Here is a 23,079-nt window from a genome sequence, read left to right on the forward strand (position 1 = left end):
CGAGGACCCCGTCTAACTGACTTTCCCCTTATTTATACTTTCTTTGATCGTACGTTCCAGAATCATGGAACCTTCTCAGATAATTATTTTAGTAGCTTTGACCTTCTAGAAGCTGACGTGTGCTATTTTTTTCCTTAACCCCTTTCTTTGATTGGATACCTAAAATTAACTTGTTTACGCTGGACACTTGCACTGGTTTGAACTCGAGCTTCTAGAAACTGGTCGAAATAGGTCACAGACTCGACTCGTGACAACAACCATGATGACCTAATATCCTGTGGTTTACTGACCAAACTAGCCTAATATCCTGTATTTGAAGGTTCTAGCTAGCCTAGTATTATATGGTTTACTGACCTAGCTAACCTAATATCCTGAGGTTTACAAATCTAGCTAGTCTAACATCCTGTGATTTACTGACCTAGCTAGCCTAATATCCTGAGTTTTAATGATCTAGCTAGCATAATATTCTCTGTCTACTGACCTGCCTAGCCTAATATCCTGTTGTTTACTGACCTAGCTTGCCTAATGTCCTGAGTTTTAATGACCTAGCTAGCATAATATTCTCTGTCTACTGACCTGCCTAGCCTAATATCCTGCTGTTTACTGACCTAGCTAGCCTAATATCCTGTGGTTTACTGATGACCTAGCTAGCCTAATATCCTGTGGTTTACTGACCTAGCTAGAGTAATATCCTGTGGTTTACTGATGACCTAGCTAGCCTAATATCCTGTGGTTTACTGATGACCTAGCTAGCCTAATATCCTGAGTTTTAATGACCTAGCTAGCATAATATTCTCTGTCTACTGACCTGCCTAGCCTAATATCCTGTTGTTTACTGACCTAGCTAGCCTAATATCCTGTGGTTTACTGATGACCTAGCTAGCCTAATATCATGTGGTTTACTGACCAGGCTAGCATAATATTATCTGTCTACTGACCTGCCTAGCCTAATATCCTGTTGTTTACTGACCTAGCTAGCCTAATATCTTGTGGTTTACTGACCTAGCTAGCCTAATATCTTGTGGTTTACTGATGACCTAGCTAGCCTAATATCCTGTGGTTTACTGACCTAGCTAGCCTAATATCCTGTGGTTTGTTGACAGTAAAGGAAGATTTGGTCACACAGCCACCCATGCATTAGTCGACAATGTTCTTTCTTTGAGACTTGTGTGTTTGACCTGTAGGTGGACGAGGTCACACTGTTCACATCTCTGGTGATCACTTCTGTGGAACGCTGGGATACCACAAATCTGTGGGATAAGTTAGAAAAGGTTTCTATGTTAGGAGATCACAAAAGAGCAGTTAACTCTTCCCCATAAACACTTAAATGGACAATAAAATGTTCTGATACATCGTGAATTCTAAGTTGAATGGACTAGAGAGAATGTCACTTGTATTAAAGAACTGAGTCTTTGTAAAAGATGCCAATGATAAGTAGAGAAAAGGATGCAGCGTATATTAGCCACATCTTAATGTTCCCTCAAACAATGACAAAGGGAGGGTGGGGGCTCATACTTTTTGTGAAGAAATACACACTATGAGTCAAGACTAAGACTGCTTTATTAATCCTTACGGAAATTTGTTGTGATTAGCGTCTCACGACATCCTGACGATCAACTTGATAACAACCTGAACATTAAAAGGAATAAACAATGAACTTCCCCAAGTAACTTACTAAATACCAACAGGAGACAAACTACTTTAGTAGGCCTACTTGGTACCAATAATAGACAAACTAATCCAGTACTAGATGCCAACAACAGACGAACTAATCCAGTACTAGATGCCAACAACAGACGAACTAATCCAGTACTAGATGCCAACAACAGACGAACTAATCCAGTACTAGATGCCAACAATAGACAAACTAATCCAGTACTAGATGCCAATAATATACAAACTAATCCAGTACTAGATGCCAATAATAGACAAACTAATCCAGTACTAGATGCCAACAACAGACGAACTAATCCAGTACTAAATGCCAACAATAGACAAACTAATCCAGTACTAGATGCCAATAATAGACAAACTAATCCAGTACTAGATGCCAACAATAGACAAACTAATCCAGTACTAGATGCCAATAATAGACAAACTAATCCAGTACTAGATGCCAACAATAGACAAACTAATTCAGTACTAGATGCCAATAATAGACAAACTAATTCAGTACTAGATGCCAATAATATACAAACTAATCCAGTACTAGATGCCAATAATAGACAAACTAATCCAGTACTAGATATTGCCAATAATAGACAAACTAATTCAGTACTAGATGCCAACAATAGACAAACTAATTCAGTACTAGATGCCAATAATAGACAAACTAATTCAGTACTAGATGTCAATAATAGACAAACTAATTCAGTACTAGATGCCAATAATAGACAAACTAATTCAGTACTAGATGCCAACAATAGACAAACTAATTTAGTACTAGATGCCAACAATAGACGAACTAATTCAGTACTAGATGCCAACAATAGACAAACTAATTCAGTACAACATACCATCAATAGACGAACTAATTCAATACTAGATACCTAGATGTTGGGATCAACAAAGTCTGCCGCTCTAGAATTGGCTTGATTAGCCACACCAGATTCTACCCGTCTCAAGAAGAAACCAAAATCAGTGACTACTGACTAATCTGGGCACATCCATTGCCTTCCGAGACAAAAAGGAGCCATATTTACAATAGACAAACTAATTCAGTACTAGATGTCAACAAGAGACGAACTACTCCAGTACTATATATCAACAATATATTAAGTACTTTCATGTTTAATACCAATTACAGACGAACAACTTCAGAACTTGATGCCAATTAGAGATGAACTTCTTCAGTGTTTGCTACTAACATGACATGTACTCATTCATGTCAACACAGGCATATGTTCAATCAACACAGGCATATGCTCAATCAACACAGGCATATGTTCAATCAACACAGGCATATGCTCAATCAACACAGGCATATGTTCAATCAACACAGGCATATGTTCAATCAACACAGGCATATGTTCAATCAACACTGGCATATGTTCAATCAACACTGGCATATGTTCAATCAACACAGGCATATGTTCAATCAACACAGGCATATGTTCAATCAACACAGGCATATGTTCAATCAACACAGGCATATGTTCAATCAACACAGGCATATGTTCAATCAACACTGGCAGTTTGAAGATGCCGCTAGTTCTGTATATACCCGCGTAGAGCTCTGCTAGAGGGTTTTAGAATGACACGTGCTATTTTTAAATGCCACCACGTTTTATTTTTTTTAAACAAGACACGCGAGCAGCCTGGCAGCTCTTTTATTGACAGTCTCATTACATGCCTGCGCGTGCGTGTGGGTGTGTGAGGCTAAAGATAAATCATGGGACAGGAAGGAGTGGGGAAGCGGTTATCACTGAGACATTTCGTTGTTGGATGTATTACTGGATAAACTCATGGAAATGATCAGACTTGAACCTTGCGTTATAACAAACTCCCGTTTCTATCCCGACTGTCCAGACTGCAGACCATCAAATTAAATAAAACTAAACGTCTATGGATATATAACTGGCTGCACGCTAGATGAGAACCAGCCCTTCGGGTCATTACAATAAGCAGTTGGACTTAGGCAGTAGTGCCCCCATGCTGCCCCCTCCCAAATCTCCATAAATATGATGTATAAGATATTATCCGAACATAAAAAAAAACTAAAATCTCTTCTTAATAAAAGTTACATTCATGAGTTTTTTTGTTTTTTATTTACTATAATTATTTCATTTTTTTTTAGTTTAATAAAAATTCGCCAATAAATTGTACATGAGAAATCAGAAAAAAAAACACTGAAAGATTGTATCGATTAGATAATGGCGCCAAATTTACAAATAGCTATTTTTTTCGGTGTATCTGGCGTATTTTTTTTTCTCATCTGAATCAGATTGCTAATCTTCTACCCTAGAAGTTAAGCCATTTTTGTTTTTATTCACGTCAACAGTAATCGTTCAATATAGCGTCCTTGAGTATTTTGCAAATTTTTGTCTATTTTAAAATCGTTTCCAAGCTGTTTCTTTACATATTCAATCCTTTTTCAAAGGCTCCATTATTTCACCACCACATTTCTCTATATCGCTTTTCTTCCTTTTCTTTTACTGAATTTATTACAAAAAAACTGGACATCGAATCTTTAAAAACTATAAATAAGGAGCGGATTAAAACAGATTAACATTTCTGGTGAAAATCTGTTATAGAACACGCCACACAAAAACTTCATTTCATGACAAACACAAACAATGTCAAGGACGCTGAATTTAATGTCAATGTTGCCAACTTAATAAAAAAAATGACCTTCAAACGCAATACCTTACAAAAAGTTGATACTGCAGAGCTAAAAGGTGCACAAAAGTTGTGATAAAACTTTAAAAAAACAACTAAATTATCAACATGCTTTAGTTATTCTGTACAAGTTGGGCAACTTATATGGGTCAAGAGCATAAATTAAATAGCTTTCACTTACGCTGCCTGGGACGCATAATGTGCAACTCCTGGAGGGATCATGTCTCCAACCAGGACGTTCTGAAACGGGCCAATATGCACAGCATCTGTGCTCATCTGACACAGAAAATATTACGCTAGCTCGGGCTTGACGCTCGCATAGCAGATAGAAGAATCCTTAAAGACAACTTATACGCTGAGCTTGTGGAGAGAGTCAGACCCAATATCCGCCCAAGACTAACCTACAGAGATGTCTGCAAGCGAGACATAAGAACCAAAGGCATCAACCAAAATATGTGGGAGGAGATAGCCCAAGACCGGACAGCATGGAGGTAGACTGTACGTGCTGGTACGAACTTCGCCGAGAGCAAAAGAAACGAAGCTGCATCAGTCAAGAGAAAGAAAAAAAAAAAGTTGCCCTGTCAGCTAGCCCTAAGAACTGTGGCAAACTCTGCCGCTCCAAAATTAGCTTGATCAGTTACTCCAGATTCTGCCCCGTATCAAGACGAAACCAAAACTAGTGACTCATCTGGGCTCATTCATAGTCTTCCGAGTCAGAAAGAGCCTTATACGCCGGATGAAGCTAAAAGCCAGCCATTTAGTTTTCCTCCATAGCTAAAAATCTCTAGCAATGCCTAAAATGTTTGAAACCACAGAGTGACAGACATATTTGGTTTGAAACAATAACAAAACGCAACAATTGTTACGATTCCACACAACCATAAATAAAATAAGCGTGCAAAGAACCTAGCAATAAAAACGTATGAATTACTAAATAAACAAATCGCTGTGACTAGAAAACTTACATAAAATTAATTACATAACCGTATTAAGTCTCTCTGTGTCACTAGTGATAAAGAATATCATGCAGTCATATTTTCTCTTCTACACAAACGAGTTCTTTTAAAGCTCATTACAAAACGTCTAGTCTATTGACGGGAATCAATTCAATTATAGGAATTACACGACTGTGAAAATGCATGGTCTATTGGATACTCAGAAACATTAGGAGGCGGGGCTATAGTGTAGTGATCCGTATTTGATTACTGTATCGATCTATTCGTAATTGAGCCGGCACGGAGCAATCACTGGTACAAGGCAGTTAGGTGCAAGAATAAAAAAGGGGGCAGGGGAGGATAAAACTTAAGAGGTTGTTTTGTTGTTTATGTTATTAAGAATGGTTGCCTGCTCGTGTGGTCTGCGCTTCGGCCTGTCATCGCGGTGGTTTCGTGTTCGAGCCCCGTCCGCTGCCATCCCACGTCGTCCTGCAAGAGGTTTAGGCTAGGAGGTTGTGATTTTCATATCTGAAAGTAAGTCAGAACTTTAGAAAACAACAGTGGACTAACAGTGGACTAACAGTAACAGTGGACTAACAGTAACAGTGGACTAACAGTGGACTAACAGTAACTGTGGACTAACAGTAACTGTGGACTAACAGTGGACTAACAGTGGACTAACAGTAACTGTGGACTAACAGTAACTGTGGACTAACAGTGGACTAACAGTGGACTAACAGTGGACTAACAGTAGACTAACAGTAACTGTGGACTAACAGTGGACTAACAGTGGACTAACAGTGGACTAACAGTGGACTAACAGTGGACTAACAGTGGACTAACAGTAACAGTGGACTAACAGTGGACTAACAGTGGACTAACAGTGGACTAACAGTAACAGTGGACTAACAGTAACAGTGGACTAACAGTGGAATAACAGTAACAGTGGACTAACAGTGGACTAACAGTAACAGTGGACTAACAGTAACAGTGGACTAACAGTGGACTAACAGTAACTGTGGACTAACAGTAACTGTGGACTAACAGTGGACTAACAGTGGACTAACAGTGGACTAACAGTGGACTAACAGTAACTGTGGACTAACAGTAACTGTGGACTAACAGTGGACTAACAGTGGACTAACAGTGGACTAACAGTAACAGTGGACTAACAGTGGACTAACAGTAACAGTGGACTAACAGTGGACTAACAGTGGACTAACAGTGGACTAACAGTGGACTAACAGTAACTGTGGACTAACAGTGGACTAACAGTAACTGTGGACTAACAGTGGACTAACAGTAACTGTGGACTAACAGTGGACTAACAGTGGACTAACAGTGGACTAACTGTGGACTAACAGTGGACTAACAGTGGACTAACAGTGGACTAACAGTAACAGTGGACTAACAGTAACAGTGGACTAACAGTGGACTAACAGTAACAGTGGACTAACAGTAACAGTGGGCTAACAGTAACAGTGGACTAACAGTGGACTAACAGTAACAGTGAACTAACAGTGGACTAACAGTGAACTAACAGTAACAGTGGACTAACAGTAACAGTGGGCTAACAGTAACAGTGAACTAACAGTAACAGTGGACTAACAGTAACAGTGGACTAACAGTAACAGTGAACTAACAGTGGACTAACAGTGAACTAACAGTAACAGTGGGCTAACAGTAACAGTGGGCTAACAGTAACAGTGAACTAACAGTAACAGTGGACTAACAGTGGACTAACAGTAACAGTGGACTAACAGTGGACTAACAGTGGACTAACAGTAACTGTGGACTAACAGTGGACTAACAGTAACTGTGGACTAACAGTGGACTAACAGTGGACTAACAGTAACTGTGGACTAACAGTGGACTAACAGTGGACTAACAGTGGACTAACAGTAACTGTGGACTAACAGTGGACTAACAGTAACAGTGGACTAACAGTAACTGTGGACTAACAGTGGACTAACAGTAACAGTGGGCTAACAGTAACAGTGAACTAACAGTCACACTGGACTAACGTTCGCGAATGGTCTTTCACACGTCTCCATAGTGCGATGAGCTCGGTCCGATGATGTGTTGCCCAGTCACCCATGGCCGCCCTTACCCGCGTCACTAATTCATTTATAACAATACTATGTGTTCACCAGTGGCGACATTTTTTTTTCATTGGGGGAGGGGGGGGGTCATAATAGCTCGTTACATTTTCACTATCTGTACAAGTCATAAGATAATTCCGTTCCTTTGGTCACATCAGCTGCGCGGAGAGGGGGGGCACCTCTTGTGTGGGTGACATCGTTCCGACCATAAACAATGCCCAGGCTCTCATCTCGCTAAGTTCGAGATGAACTATAGTCGCTCTACGTCTGCAGGAGGCCAACGTAAGATAATTGTCTAAACCTTCCGACATAATAGACCAATTAGACTTAATTCGTTTCTTCAGGCGTTTATGTTTTTGATACTCCCACTTCACGTCACTCCCTGTCGGGAGTCTGCAGACAAAAGTCTCGTTTGATTTTCGCTTGCACGATGTCGTCAGGTTAGAATCAGTGTAAGAGATAAGAGAAAAATGGCTCCACACTTTGCACTGCCCCCCCCACCCAATTTCTCGATTTACTGAGATGTGAACATCTTCCTGTCTTCAAATAAACCCAGGTCCCCCAAGCTTAGTAGGCTTTCTAATCTCCTTGAGTGGATTATTGAAAAGGCAAAGTTTCCTTTTTATGAAATAATTTTGTATTCATTTTTAACAAAGCTTACATTAACTCACTCCGTCGGTGACGTGATTGACGTCTGCGTGGATTCGTTTACATTCAGTCAGTCTCCCCCTTCTCATTCTTGGATCAAGTTGAAATTTTGCATAATTTTTCGTTGTCCATGACATAAAAAAACAAACAATTAGTTAATCAATTTTGTTTTATAAAGAAAAAGGGGTAGATAAACCTTGCATTTTTATAATTCAGTAATAGAATCACAAAAGCATACATCTTGAAACGTATGGACTGAATGGACCTTAGTTAATGCTTATCTCCCCTATTTAGAGTCCTTTAATTTCAAATAAAATTAAAAAGTTCTCTAGTTTTCTTCTACCGGAAATTAATAATCCACCGCCTGGTCGTGCGCAATGCATGCTGGACTGTCGTTCGGTCGTCTAGACAGTTCCTGGTTCATATCCTGCCCCCCTCCCATTCCCCGTCGTACTGCAGAAGGTATGGGCTAGGTTGTAGATTATCTTCAACTCCAAAAGAACATCCAAAACATGTAAAACATGTAACATTTTTTTTTTTAAATAAAATTTTTACTCTTCTGTGTAGAAACTCGAAACTACTAGAAGCAATACAGAAAAAATAAACGTCAGTTCTCATTTCATAATTTCATTATTTGTAATTTTCAAAACCAATGTGAAATACCGTAATCTCGTTAAAAATTTGAGTTTTCAAATTGGTGGAAACACAAACTCAAAATCGGCCACAGAAGTGGTCCACCCAGGCAGGTAAAAAGGCAGGTTATAAATATTTTCAGAAAGAATATCAGAATGAGATTCTCTAAAAGGCTAAAGACAGAGACGAAAGGAGAAAGAAAGTTGACCGATCTTATGTGGTGCCCCAACGGTCCAGCAGACCAAGGGATAGGTGAAAGTGACGTTGGATGTGAACCTGGTCTAAGTGATGTCATATAATGATTATCTAATTGATGTAATTGTTTTGTAAAGGGCCAATCTCTTATTCAAAGACTAAGGAAAAACAACAACATTTCCGTAAAAAAGTAAAATTCCTTTGGTTAAGTGTACTGTTTCTGTATTTGCAATAGTAGTGCGATGAGTTAATATGAAAAACTACTATTAATTGTTGTTTTAAATTATATTCCACTTATATACATATTAAATACATTTTTTTCTCTTTAAAAAAAGTAAAAAATTTTTTTTTACATGTAGTATTTAGTATAACAGAACTTATATAACTTAGCAATACATTTGTAAAGAAACTTTTTTTGACAAAAAATCTAAAACCGTTTGCATAAATGTATTAAAATTATGGTAAATAGTTGTCTCTCTTACTAAATAGCTTCCCGTGTTTGTTACTATTAATAGTGAACAGTTGTAAAAAGTGTGTAATTTTACGAAAAAACAGCTTGCATAGTTGATTTTTAAAAATTTAAATTTTTCGCTTTCAGAAAAGAAAAAAGTAGCCGTTGCATTAGAACTTTGAAAGGTATAAGATATCATGATGTCGGATTTTCAATATCTCTTCTAGTTTACGAGAACTCAACGGGACGGACGGACGGTCAGACAGACAGACCACACAAAACTAATAGCGTCTATTCCCCTTTCGGGGGGCCGCTAAAAAGAGAAAGCGATAAAAAAAAAACGTGACGGCGATATAAAGTAACCTAATGAAAAACGTTAGAAAATTTTTTAAATAAATAGACAAACAAACCTATGTCAAAGACGCCAACTAAATAATATCAAATTACTTAGTGCTACACTAAAGTGCTTAGATATGTGCTAAAAATGGCCTCAATCTATCGTCTGCTTGTAAAAATACATAGCTTTTCAACATTTTCTTTTATTCTATACACCGGATACGCCAAATAGCTAGCTGTCCGCCATAGATGAAAATCTCCACTTCATAAAAACGCGAAATGCTTTTATGACGTAAACTCTTAAAACGCCAAGCGGTCTTTAGAAAAACAAACTCGACGGCCTGCATTACGACTTGATAGCCGAGTATCAATACAAGACACATTCACAAACACACTATTACACACACACGCAAACTGGTCTACACACTCGGGTTAAAGCTTCAACAAACTCTTAAAGCCAATGTATTGATCCCACCAATGCAGGCTACTAGCGTACACGTTTTGTTGGTCAAAGTGGAGAGATAATCTCTACGCGATGTTACGAACAGCTGACGAAGATCTTCGGACTTAAAAAAACACAAAGAGGTCTTGGATTTCAAGATGGCGCTGTGGTTTGGTGGCCATCGAGGGAGGTAATACAGGTATTAGCAATAATCAGACGATATTAAGGAAATATCACAATTTAGGCATGCCAAAGAAGTTAAAAAACAATTCAGTGAAACACTTTGCAACAGTTTTTGTCCTTAAGTGTTTTTCAACAATTCCTTTATTCAGTTTGTAAATTCTTCATCAGGTCTAAAAAAAAAACATGGGCGGACATGGTTCTCGAAAACGGCTGTAACGATTTTCCTAAAAAAAAATTACACTAATGTATATTTTAAGGGGGAAAAATATTTTCTGATTGGCCACGCTGGGATAACGCTGGTCTGAACGTTATAATTTTTCAAAGCTTAAAAAAAAATAATTTAAATTTGGCTTGAGATCTAGACAATCTATATCTGGGAACATACATACATCAGCGGGTATTCAAAGATGATTTCATTAAATAGTTAAATTAAAATATAAAACAAGAAATACAACAATAAAATTATTTTAAAAAAAAACTATATTAAGTGTAATTGTATCAATTAGTTTGGATCAGTCATTTCAATAGATTTTTAAATAGATCTAGACTAACAATAATAAATCTGCACGATTAGAAATATTTTTACCAATTGTTTTTATTTAGCGCAATTTCAGGCTTTTATCTTTTCTAAGAAGCGTTATGATTTTAACACTTGAATGGACTAGTTGGGAAAGGAGGTGGGGGGGGGGGGGAAGAAGGAGGTATCTGTTTGAATGTCCGCGTGATCGCTTTTTAAAAGCATAAAAAAAACTAGTTCACTCTATGGCTCGTGTCTCAAGGGAACTAATTCAACTTATACCACCATATCATTCAAGTAGGATTTTTCTTTTCTTCTGATTCTTGTTTTGTCAGGTACAAGAAATAATTCTGCAAAATTTCAACTTGATCCGAGATTGGGTGTGGGAGAAATAACGTGTACAAACTTTTTACCAGACAGACAAGAGTGAGATGATATCACCTTAATTAAAAATACATTTTGTGCACTGCCTTCTTGATCTCTATGCCTATCATTCGATTTTTATTAGCTGTCTATAGAAGCACTTAACCAGGAATTTTTTCCATGGGGGGTGGGGGGGGGAGGGAGGTATGGCGGCTTTAAAAATGTTCTATTTTTTTTCAATCTATCATTCATTATCATATCATTATCATGTGAAAAGCAAAGTAATCGCTCTAACAAAGAGACATCAGATTTATCAAGGAAAAAATTTCTTTAAAAAAAACAAACTTTTTAAAGCTACTTAATGGCCTATGTATGTGGTTACTTAAGTTTTTAAACCCAACATTTACATCTAGATAAAAAAAGCTATTTTTTTTCTTTTTTTATCTTCTTTTACTCGCAAGATGACAAAGCGTTTTTTTTTCCCCCAAAACAGCTAATCTGCCATTGACGTAATTTCTAGTTCACTTGTTTCTGTCTCAAGTGATAGACGTCAATTAGATCATTGAAAAACAAAGCATTCAGTTGGCATATATAGGTCTAGATGTACCTACCATACTGTGACTATATAAAGGCGTACAAAGATAAGTATTTCCTAATAAACAAAATTCATACATATAAAGTCAAGTCCAGAATGCGAATGAACTATATATATATATAAAACAACATTAATATCTGAAAAGAGCTAGAGCAAATGTTTTTAGCCAACCAAGAAATGAAATTCACGAAACTTCTTTTTGAGAAACTTTTTAAATGGGAGAACAAGAACATGCAATTTTCTAAATATCAAGTATACTCTTTCTCTTTAAATACCAAGTATACTCTTTCTCTTTAAATACCAAGTATACTCTTTCTCTTTAAATACCAAGTATACTCTTTCTCTTTAAATACCAAGTATACTCTTTCTCTTTAAATACCAAGTATACTCTTTCTCTTTAAATACCAAGTATACTCTTTCTCTTTAAATACCAAGTATACTCTTTCTCTTTAAATACCAAGTATACTCTTTCTCTTTAAATACCAAGTATACTCTTTCTCTTTAAATACCAAGTATACTCTTTCTCTTTAAATACCAAGTATACTCTTTCTCTTTAAATACCAAGTATACTCTTTCTCTTTAAATACCAAGTATACTCTTTCTCTTTAAATACCAAGTATACTCTTTCTCTTTAAATACCAAGTATACTCTTTCTCTTTAAATACCAAGTATACTCTTTCTCTTTAAATACCAAGTATACTCTTTCTCTTTAAATACCAAGTATACTCTTTCTCTTTAAATACCAAGTATACTCTTTCTCTCTAAATATCAAGTATACTCTTTCTAAGTACCAAGTATACTCTTTCTCTTTAAATACTAAGTGTACTCTTTATCTCTAAATACCAAATATACTTTTTCTCTTTAAATACCAAGTATACTCTTTCTCTCTAGATACCAAGTATACTCTTTCTCTCTAAATACCAAGTATACTCTTTCTCTCTAAATACCAAGTATACTCTTTCTCTTTAAATATCAAGTATACTCTTTCTCTCTAAATATCAAGTATACTCTTTCTCTCTAAAAATCAAGTATACTCTTTCTCTCTAAATACCAAGTATACTCTTTCTCTTTCATTTCTCATTCTTTTTTTTCTCTTATTCTCTCACACGCCCCTCTCTTTATCTTGCTGTCATTTTGTTCTCTTTCACTCTTATCCTTCCTCTTCTTTTCACACACACACTCTCTCTCTCATTTTCTCTCTGCTTGTCGGATCTTGTCTCGCTCTCTCTCTCTCTCTGTCCTTCTATATCTTTGCTTCTCTATCTCTCCTTCCTCCAATGGTATATCCCTTTATATCTCTCTCGTACACACATTCTATATAAAGCAACAGTCAATCACGTGACAAGAATAAATTATTCACATTTCCCTCAGCCCCCAAAACCTTGACCTCAGGGCTTTGACCTCAGGGTGGACTAGCGATGGTTAAGAACACTCTGGACACCCAGAAACCCCAGCGCACTACTGAGCAGAATTATCGATTCTCCAAAAAAAAAACCCCGTAAAAATTGTCTGAATAGAGTCTCTAATTGCAGTGTCCTTCCGCTCTGTTCATCCTCGCGTCTTACAGGAAGTGTCGCTGATTTGTTTTACTTTAAAACGTTCCAGAATGAGCCATTACTTTGTTTAAATGTCGATCAGGGGGGCTTATTTTAAGTATATTAGGGGGCTTAATGTAAGTTATTAAGCAGGCTAAATTAAAATAAATAAGGAGGCTTAATAAAAGTTTATAAGAATGATTAACTAAAGAAGATAAGACACTTAACTAAAATTGATTAGGAGGCTTAAATTCAATTGATAACAGAAATTTATTTGAGATTCAGTAAAAAGTTTTTTTTTTGTTATATTGCAAGAGAAAAGTGACTTGTTAAATGTGGATACAGTAAGATGAATCTTTTGAAATAGAAATTCGCCCGTTTGGCAAGTTCAGAGAGATCTGAAGAAAAGATTAGAAAACAAAATTGTATAGAAGTGAATTTAAAAATACAGCACATTAAACTATGAAAGTATTCAAATTATCACTGAAAGTGGTTTGAAGTAATTGATAGATCGCAGTATTCCGAACTAGTTTCAGGTTAGAGCAGGCTTAATTAGTAGGAATCGATCTCAAGTTTTGTGCACAGTTCAAATATGCTCTGACGCTGGGCCAACACTGGTCTGAAATTGAAAGTAAACCTACTGAATGTAGGTTTGAACCTTTTATCTTAGTTCCCAAAATGTTTAAGACTTGTGCATGCTTTATGAAATTTAGACCACACGAGATGAAGAGAAAACTTGTAGTAAGAATGGTACATATTGGACAGGTTGGAACTCGGGACTATCGAATAGACGATACACATATGTGTCAGGTCCTCGTCCAGCATTATTACCTGACCACTGACACAGCAGACCTCATCTACGTTTCAGCAGGAAGGGGAAAGGCGGGGGGGGGGGTGTATCTTGGAGCAGGTTTCCGTCTGCATGTTAGGCTTTCAGCAAACACAACTCAGCACGATTTGGGATTCGAACTCAAACCCCCTAGACAGGTAGCCAAGCGGTGCATGCCCCTTAGCCACACATTCCACATTTCATAGTTTTAACAAAATGTCCAGTCAGTTAAAATGTTGAACTTATTCTAGACCGAAGTTGCAGTAAATGAGCAAGTCACAAAAGTGGAAACTTGTAGTATAGTAGGCCTACCTTTTCATTGGCCTCCTTCAGTCGTAGAACGACTATGGTTCATCTCAGAGCACACTTCCTCATGTGGCTGTGGAGCCATATTTTGGAGAGTCTCCCGTCCACAGACAACGCAGGTTAAGGTGGGCCTACCAACTAATCTAATGAAATGAAGGTTTCTCTTGGCATAATAGAAAGAAGACTGTTGTTATGTTGTTTGTTTCTTTTCCATGTTTCGGATGTTCCTTCAGAATGGAAGATAATTTACTTCCGGGTCCAAACCTCCGCAGGACGACGGGGAGTTGGGAGTGGGCAGGGTTTGAGCCCGGGACCATCGGTAAGTCCGAGCGACAGTCCACCGCGCAAACCACACGAACAGGCAGCCATCCTGTCCTTAACTTAAATAATGTCATATTTCGTTAGGCTTATTAAATTATAAGGTATGAGACGTTTATGGATGAGTGACACAAACCGCTTGGCTACTTCATTGAAGTCGACTCGAGTTGGCAATCCTACAGAGACTAAATAAAAAGAAAATCTTAAGTGAATACTTAACTAGCTGCTGACTTTTATCTAAGCTCCTGATGAATTATCCTCCCCCCTCCCTTTTTTTAGTTATACTTTTAAAGCCATTTTCTACTTATGCCTAAGCTATACATGTTTGTTTTACATGTTTCGGATGTTCCTTCAGAGTTGAAGATAGTTTACTTCCTAGTCCAAACCTCCCGCAGGACGACGGGGGATGGGAGCGGGCAGGGTTTGAACCCTCGACCGTCGATAAATCCGAACGACAGTCCAGCGCGCAAACCGCACGACCAGAGTCAGCAGCAGATACCAAATCTCAAGTGATTGGGTTGGGACAAGGTGAGTCATAGGCCTCAGAGCAATTAGTTTCAAATGACGTTTCCATTAGTAAGTTCCCAAATTTAAAAACAAAAATAAAAATCAATAATGCACCAGTTTAACCCAGAACAATTTTAATGGTCATTTTTTTTTTATTTTTCAAAGATTTTAAGAGCATCGCTAATGTTGTAACTGGTCAGTGAAGATGTTAAATTTAGAATGGGTCAACATCTTACAACTTTTATCTCATGAAATAGGACGCAGAACAAGTAAAAAAAAACAAACTAGCGGTTCCCAAACTTCTCACCTAACGGAACATTTTGCACTTTCGGAGTATTTAGCGGAACAAGTTACTTTCTTTTTGTTTTTTTTTGAGAGAGATGAATTCACGTGGTGGCCTACTTGTTAATTATTCCAGTATTTCGCGGAACACCTAATTCAGGTCTCGCGGAACACACCGGGGTTCCACGGAACAAGGTTTAGGAAACACTGACGTAAACAAACAAACAAAAACAAAACAATTCCTACTTTTATGAAGCTGAAGAGTTTTTGTAAGAGCGATTACTTCCCTTTCAACAACTAAAGAATGATAGAAAAAAAAAAAAAAGAAAATCGCTTACCTCGCTCGAGTCTCCCCCTCCACACCCCAATGTATAAGAGTATCGAAAATTTTAGTTTTGTTAAATAGATCCAGACTTGGAAACATTAAAAGTCTAGACTAGAAAAACTGGATCAAGCAAGAAGATATAGTTTTGATATTGTGTAATAATAAATCGTGTGAGTATCACATACATGTATATATTATCAAAAATGAATTCTGTAGTCCATTCAGCTAATGATCTCTCTATCCTGAACTTATTGTGGCCTGTTTGTTCACCTCTTCACTCAACAGTGAATATATGCGGAAATTTCCACTGACCAGTGTTTAAGATATAGCACAATTGGGTGATGATTATAAAGATGATAAAGAGATAAAGACAAAGAGATAAAGATGATTATATTATTTTAAACATTATAATGTTCAAACCAGAGATTTTCATGTGCAAAAAAAAAAATAGCTAGTATTTTTTTCTCCAAAATAAACGTGAGCTGACAAATATCTAAGAAAAAATGTTAAAGCCGTTTTCGAGATCCGTGTCCAGGCAGTGTCCACCAACCTCCCATGAAGAGTTGCCAAACTGATAAGAGGAATAGTAATAATGCTACAGCTTTAGAATAAAGCAAATTGTATTACTGTCAATTGTGATTGCAATGGTTAGATTAATTTCCTTTCTTAAAATAAAGGCATTTTTGTTGTTAGTTTGGTTTATTATATTTGTGTACAGTTCAATATTAAATAACAAAAATAATAGATTTTAGCACAAATAAGATCAGTGTGCTATTCTCGTCCACCCATTGGACCTCATTCACCAATCATAAACAAACAACATTTAGTCACGTGATCTTATTGATAAAACAACGGAAAAAAAACTGTCACGTGACAACCATCATGAATTAAACATTAGATCGTAAATTATATAGAAGAGATAGAGCATCACGTGGCTAAATGTTGTTTGTTTACGGTTGGTGAATGAGGTCCATTCGTCATCTTCTCAAATTAGACATGACTAGTAATGGACTATAATGACCAGTACGCGTGACCGCAGTCGAGTTTCACCTTCACCTTTCCATCCAGCGAACCAATGAGACAGTGTAGTGCCAATGCGCTGTAACCGGTCTAGTAGTTAACACTGTGCCAGTGCGTGTGACAATTAGTGTCATGACATGTCCATTTCATGGACGGGCATAAACATGCGTCATCCAAGAGATGTCTAAACAGAACACAAGTCATCACCGGAAACAGGTTATTACAATGAGGCCACCATTGTCACCATTTAATAAGCAATTGTTATCATTGCTTATTGCTGTTGTATAGTGGGTTCTTCAAGATCCTAGACCATTCTCAGTCGTCCAATCTCTAGTTGACATGTGTTTCAGGGAGAAGGGTTCCGTGCTGTCTTTTGTCGCTCAGACTCAGCCATCACAACTCTGCCGAGTCCAATCTCGAATTAACATTTCCAAGTCTACAAGTGGATTTAAACTCGAGCCCTCGCGGTGTACGCCACTTGGCCGAACATCTCACAGTTTACAGAATAGCTCCATGATGTAATAGTTTTCTTGATAAATTTTTTCGTAAACCATATTCAGTTCCTATGTTCCCATTTTTCGATTTATAGGGCAGATGACGTAAAGGTCATCTGTTTATGTGGCTCACGGTTAAATAGGGCGTCATGTGGCCAGCACAACGTTCAACTGCCTTTACTTCTCCCCAACTTATAAATATTAGAGCTGGGTGGACTCAAAAGCGACCTAAAGATCCCGAAATAAAAAATCTTAGTCTTCGCCAGGATTCGAACCCGTGAAGCCTTTTTCCGGAAGCCAAGCGTTCTACGAATCAGCCCCAGGCCCCTTCTTTTTTCAACCCATTACTACAAATATTAGCTAACTTCCTAATGTTATTATTATTTTTTTAAATAAACATTTTGCAAAGAAAAAAAAAAGATGTGTGTGTTTTTTTCGGGGGGGGGGGGGGTGTGGCAGGACTTATAACATTACATCCTCGTTCTGTCAAGAGGTCTGTGATGTTTCGGAACTCTAGATAAGATAAGATAAGATAAGATAAGATAAGGTATGCATCTTTTAAAATGCAGGAATGTTTGAGCAGATTTCAGCCTAAAAGGCTTAAGTTTATTGTTTAAGACAAAATAAATGTGTGAGATTTAGTGTGCAGCAGTGATCTTCAGCGTCTTTTACCTTTACTTTACCTTTTTATTTAAACTTCTCTCAATCGTCCTTTTCTTAAAAGTCTTACTTTTCATTTCTTCGCCCCAACATTTCTCCATATCACTTGATCTTCTCCCCCCCCCCCCCTTTTTTTTTTAACTGCATTTGATACTTTAAAAAATGTAATCCGGATCTTTAAGAAATCAAAATGTAATCAAATAGTTCTTGTCTTCCTCGTTCTCATTATTATGTTGGAGCATTTAGATGACTAGACCAATATATGAGATGAACTGCGCAGTGGTTTCCAATTCAGGGAGCTCTCCATATAGTTTTCTTTCAAAAGGGGCTGTTTTGGGGCCAGTGTCTTTTTCGGGCCTCTTGGTAAAGAACACAGTTTTGAAAGGACATGGTCAGCCTTCTCTGGTGACACTCCACTTGGGCAGATTTCACTTCCAATGTTGTCTCATTCTGTTGTGTCCGGTTCTGAGGCGAAAGATTAGACGTTGATCTTGACGGGGATAGCTTATATAATAGGAGTCGTCTTTCACGTGATTCGAATGAGAGCGCGTCCATTTTTTTCATTTGTTCTATTCACTATTAGTTTCTTCATTTTTTCTGGGTAGAATGCAATGTGTATGTTCTCCAAGTAATCAAATAGTTAATTACTGTAATTAACTAAAGTACGAGCATCCTTTATAGCAGTGATGCCCAAAATACGGCCCGCGGGCCAGATCCGGCCCGCGACGTGGTTCCATCCGGCCCGCCGAAACGTTGGTACAAAGTGTAGAAATTCCCCATCCAAGAAGAAAATGTTTAAAAGTGAATCTTTACCTTCATTAGGGCCCTCACTTTTTGTATGATGGATTGGTACTTTGACCTTTAACATTTGTTTAAGAAATATTACTCTGAATGTAGAATTTAGCTCGAAATGCGAACGGATGTTTACTTTTTTGTGGGACATGATAATAAACCAATATATTTGTTTTATAAAGAAAGTGTGGCTGTTAAAAAAAAACACAACAAAATATAATAGAAACATGAAAACGAGTCTGCACGCTACACCGTCACATTTTAAGGAGAGAAATGAAGCCATTTTTCAACGCGTAAAAAATACATCAAATATCCCATTAATGAATATAATTTTAGATCCACTGGTTTCTAACCAAATGATTTTAGGCCTATTTCACTTCGTTTTCGGATCTTTTCGTTGATGTGCCCCCGCGAAACGGGGGTTGGAAATTAAAATGGCCCGCAGGTCGAATTAGGTTGGACATCACTGCTTTATAGCATAATTATTTCATAGACATGACAAAGAATATAGAGACACATCAAGAAAATTGCAGACATGTATCAGTTTATAAAACCTATGACATTTTAGACTTGCATCTGTTTAAGTTTATTGTAAATATTTGACTCCATCAACTACTGGTAGGAAGGGAATCTAAAAAAATTAAATGCCACCAGCCACGATGTTGATTTAAGGCTGCAGGCAACATTCTCTAGCACGATTGATTGAAATGCATACACTCAGGGGCGGAAACTGAGGCTAAACCGTGGCTCGGGAGGGGGCGATGAGCCATTATGGAAGATGATCGGGGCATCAAAACAATGCTGTGGGGGAGCTGGGCACTAAGAGAAGCAACAACTCAATCAAAAATTTTAGGGACTCGCTTGTCAACGCCTCTGTAACTGACCATACTTCAACACCCACCAAACAGAGCCGCCGTTGTGTATTGGCCATAAAGGAGTTAGGTTAAGGAGAACGAGAATCTTTCTCCAAGAAAATTAAATCCGAGAAAACATCTCAATGTGACAAACACATCAATCATCCAGTCACGCGACACACTCTGAGAGACAACGTCGCGTTGCAGAAGTGAATATCGAGCAGACGAGTTTAAGCAGTAAACACATACACACACATGCGCGCGCACACACAGAATTCGAAGAACGATGACAGTCTTGAGAACAGGGTATATATAGACTTAAAATATTTTTTTCATTTTTTAGAAACATGGGTAAAGACTTTTGAATTGAACACCAACCAATGAAATACAGGTTCAAGACCAGAAATATAAACAAGAGCAATTTCAGAGAAGCTGCAGAAATGAATATCGAGCAGACGTGAAGTCAATGACAAAGACAATGGGAAAAAAACGAAACAAAATTAAAAAAAACAAAGATTTATATGAAAATAATTAAAATTAACGAAATGGGCTAGCGGCCATTAAAACCTAGACCAATCATTATGTTTATGCCTCAACAAATATATGCTACTGGAAACTGGAACAGACACAAAATAGAGCAGTGAGATTCATAACAAACGAATATTCACATTTGACTAGAGTAACACCTTTAGTAATATCACTAAATTTAGAAAGCCTTCAGGACAGAAGACTCAAAAGTAAAGTAGCAATTATACATAAAACACTGAACCATAATCTTCAAATACAGAAACAAAATCAAATAAAATACTCTGAAAGACACAAAGATAAAGGCACATTCCTCGTCCCATATGCTAGGACAAATTTGTAGAAATACTCCTTCTTCCCTAGTGCTATTAGAGCCTGAGCTAGCCAGGAAAACCAGTGACTTGGCAGAATTTAAGTCATTGGTTAATATGCATGACTAAATGCATGACGCGTAGGACGTAATCATCTTCTTTTTTGAAGTAACGTCTGTATTATATAAGATAAGATAAGATGCTACGTTGGAACCTGTGGGTCTGTGTGTTATAATATAGAGTCGAACGACTAATTCTTATAAGTCTACTGCAAAGCCACCAGAAGACGATACTATGAGTCAGTAACTACCAGAATATTTAATAGATATCTCAGCATTCAATCTATCGCAATAGGTAATGCCGATTCACTATTCACATTACTAACATTGTTATTTCATCTTATTGTTATACTTTTTATCAAATATTTATTCAACAAAATGTAATACTCTGTTCTCATTGTAAGCCAGCGCTGAGCTATATCAGCACAGTGAGAAACACACATTAAAGAATGGATAGGTCAGTGAATGAAACTCTATCCCATGCAAAGGACAGAAAGGAACGGAGAAAGACAGATCCTGTGTGTTTCTCCAACGGCTAAACAGACAAAGTGATAGGCGAAAGTCTTTATTTCAAGGGAAATGCTGGAAGGAGCTGTCTTTTTGTATTGCATTGAAATCAAGCAGACCTATAGTGTTATGTTGTTATTTGCGTATCTGTGTGTGTCGTAATAGGTAAAGAATTGCAAAGATACATTAAAACTAGAGCCAAATTCCTAAACTTCTTTATTCTTTATCTTCAACCTTAGGCCTATATATATATATATATATATATATATATATATATATATATATATATGTGTGTGTGTGTATCATATATATATATCAAACATCCAATCAACCCAACAATTAATCCATCAATCAATTACTCTCTCGCAGCGCTCTCTCACTGTGTATGCTCTTTATATACAGTCTCTCCGCGTTAATTAGTCAATGTAAGCACCAGGTGTAAGCTTTCACATGCATTATGTAAGACTACTGTTACTAAATATAGCTACGCAGACGTGAATTATTTAGCCGGCAAATGAAGTTTCTCTCAGGCCACCAGGGGGAGGGGTGGGAACAGGGGGGAGGTGGAAACATTAAGTAATGTCTAGTTGTCTACCCATCTCTCAAACCTCCAGGGGAGAGAGGCAGGTGGAAATATGAAGTAAGGTCTACGCATAGCGTACTGTCCGCTAAAGTGCAATAACAGAAGGCATTCTCCTATATCTACATCCATTTATATCACATTTTTGTATTCCTCCCAGCATTCATCTCTTTCTTGAAGCTGAAGATAAAGATTTTATTTTCTAATCTATTAATCAACAGCATAGTTTTCAAGGAAGTTTCTGTAGATAGAAAACTTGAGATAGAAATATATTGGGGGAGCGGTGGCTGAGTGGTTAAGCGCTTGGTTCCCCGAACCTTGGGGTTCTGGGTTCGAATCACGGTGAAGACGGATTTTGAGTTTCGAGAGTACTGGGATTTTGAGTTTCGAGAGTACTGGGATTTTGAGTTTCGAGATTACTGGGATTTTGAGTTTCGAGATTACTGGGATTTTGAGTTTCGAGAGTACTGGGATTTTGAGTTTCGAGAGTACTGGGATTTTGAGTTTCGAGATTACTGGGATTTTGAGTTTCGAGATTACTGGGATTTTGAGTTTCGAGAGTACTGGGATTTTGAGTTTCGAGAGTTTTAGGTCGCCCCTGGGTCAACCCAACTCTAAATGGGTACCTGACTTTAGGTGAGGAGAGTAAAGGCGGTTGGTCGTCGTAATGCCACATGACACTGTCAACGTTAAGTGTGCGTTGACGTAGTAGTATGATATTACACATGAGTCTGGTCACTATTAATGTGTCGCGAATGTCGTATAATGCTGGGTTCATACTTCCTGGAGTCACAAGTGATACATGACAAACATAGATATTACAGAGTGAATTAAATCCACTTTGACAGACAAAATATAAAGTTTATTTGATGACAATAATAATAATACCGCAAATTAAAACTCAAAATGTTTGTAAACTGTTTTACATGTTTCGGATGTTCCTTCAGAGTTGAAGATAGTTTACTTCCTAGCCCAAACCTCCCGCAGGACGACGGGGCGATGGGAGCGGGCAGGGTTTGAACCCTCGACCGTCGATAAATCCGAACGACAGTCCAGCGCGCAAACCGCACGACCAGGCAGCCAGCCATATCCGCATAACAGCGGTATCAAATACATCCAACATGTCAAATCCTCCAAAATAGACTTCAAGTAACGTCCGCATCACAGCGGGTAACAGATGCTTCAAAAATAATAGTACAAAATAATAACTACTAGAAGTACATGTCTCAAGTGACCACTGGCTTCGACTGCCCAAAAGATACTTCTTAACTCAAAATTACTACTTGACTCTCTAAGTCACTACTGTCCAGACCGGACCAAAAGATACTAGACTGACCTGGACCGAAGGATACTACTTGACTGACTAAAAGTCAATTTAGTCATAATTTCTTCCTGTTTCTATATCAGGAGTTTCACATGTCTTTTCACCCTCTTAAC

The 23,079-nt window shown here is 37.7% G+C and overlaps 1 protein-coding gene across 2 annotated transcripts in view; it reads right to left on the reverse strand.

Moving 5' to 3' along the window:
- LOC106057856 (uncharacterized) overlaps positions 1-23,079 on the reverse strand; it is a 43,551-nt gene that overhangs the window by 13,933 nt on the left and 6,539 nt on the right. Inside the window, exons 1-2 of one of the 2 annotated variants that reach the window (XM_013215184.2) lie at positions 5,304-5,424; positions 1,070-1,250 (exon numbers count right to left, since the gene is read on the reverse strand). In XM_013215184.2, coding sequence (XP_013070638.2) covers positions 1,070-1,134 — 65 coding nt within the window. In that variant the 5' untranslated portion in view covers positions 1,135-1,250; positions 5,304-5,424. Of the gene's footprint in view, positions 1-1,069; positions 1,251-5,303; positions 5,425-23,079 lie in introns of those variants that run through there. The other variant, XM_013215183.2, reaches the window with a different exon arrangement.

The sequence above is a fragment of the Biomphalaria glabrata genome, chromosome 10 (genome assembly GCF_947242115.1).
Source record: "Biomphalaria glabrata chromosome 10, xgBioGlab47.1, whole genome shotgun sequence".
In the NCBI taxonomy this organism is placed as follows: domain Eukaryota; kingdom Metazoa; phylum Mollusca; class Gastropoda; family Planorbidae; genus Biomphalaria; species Biomphalaria glabrata.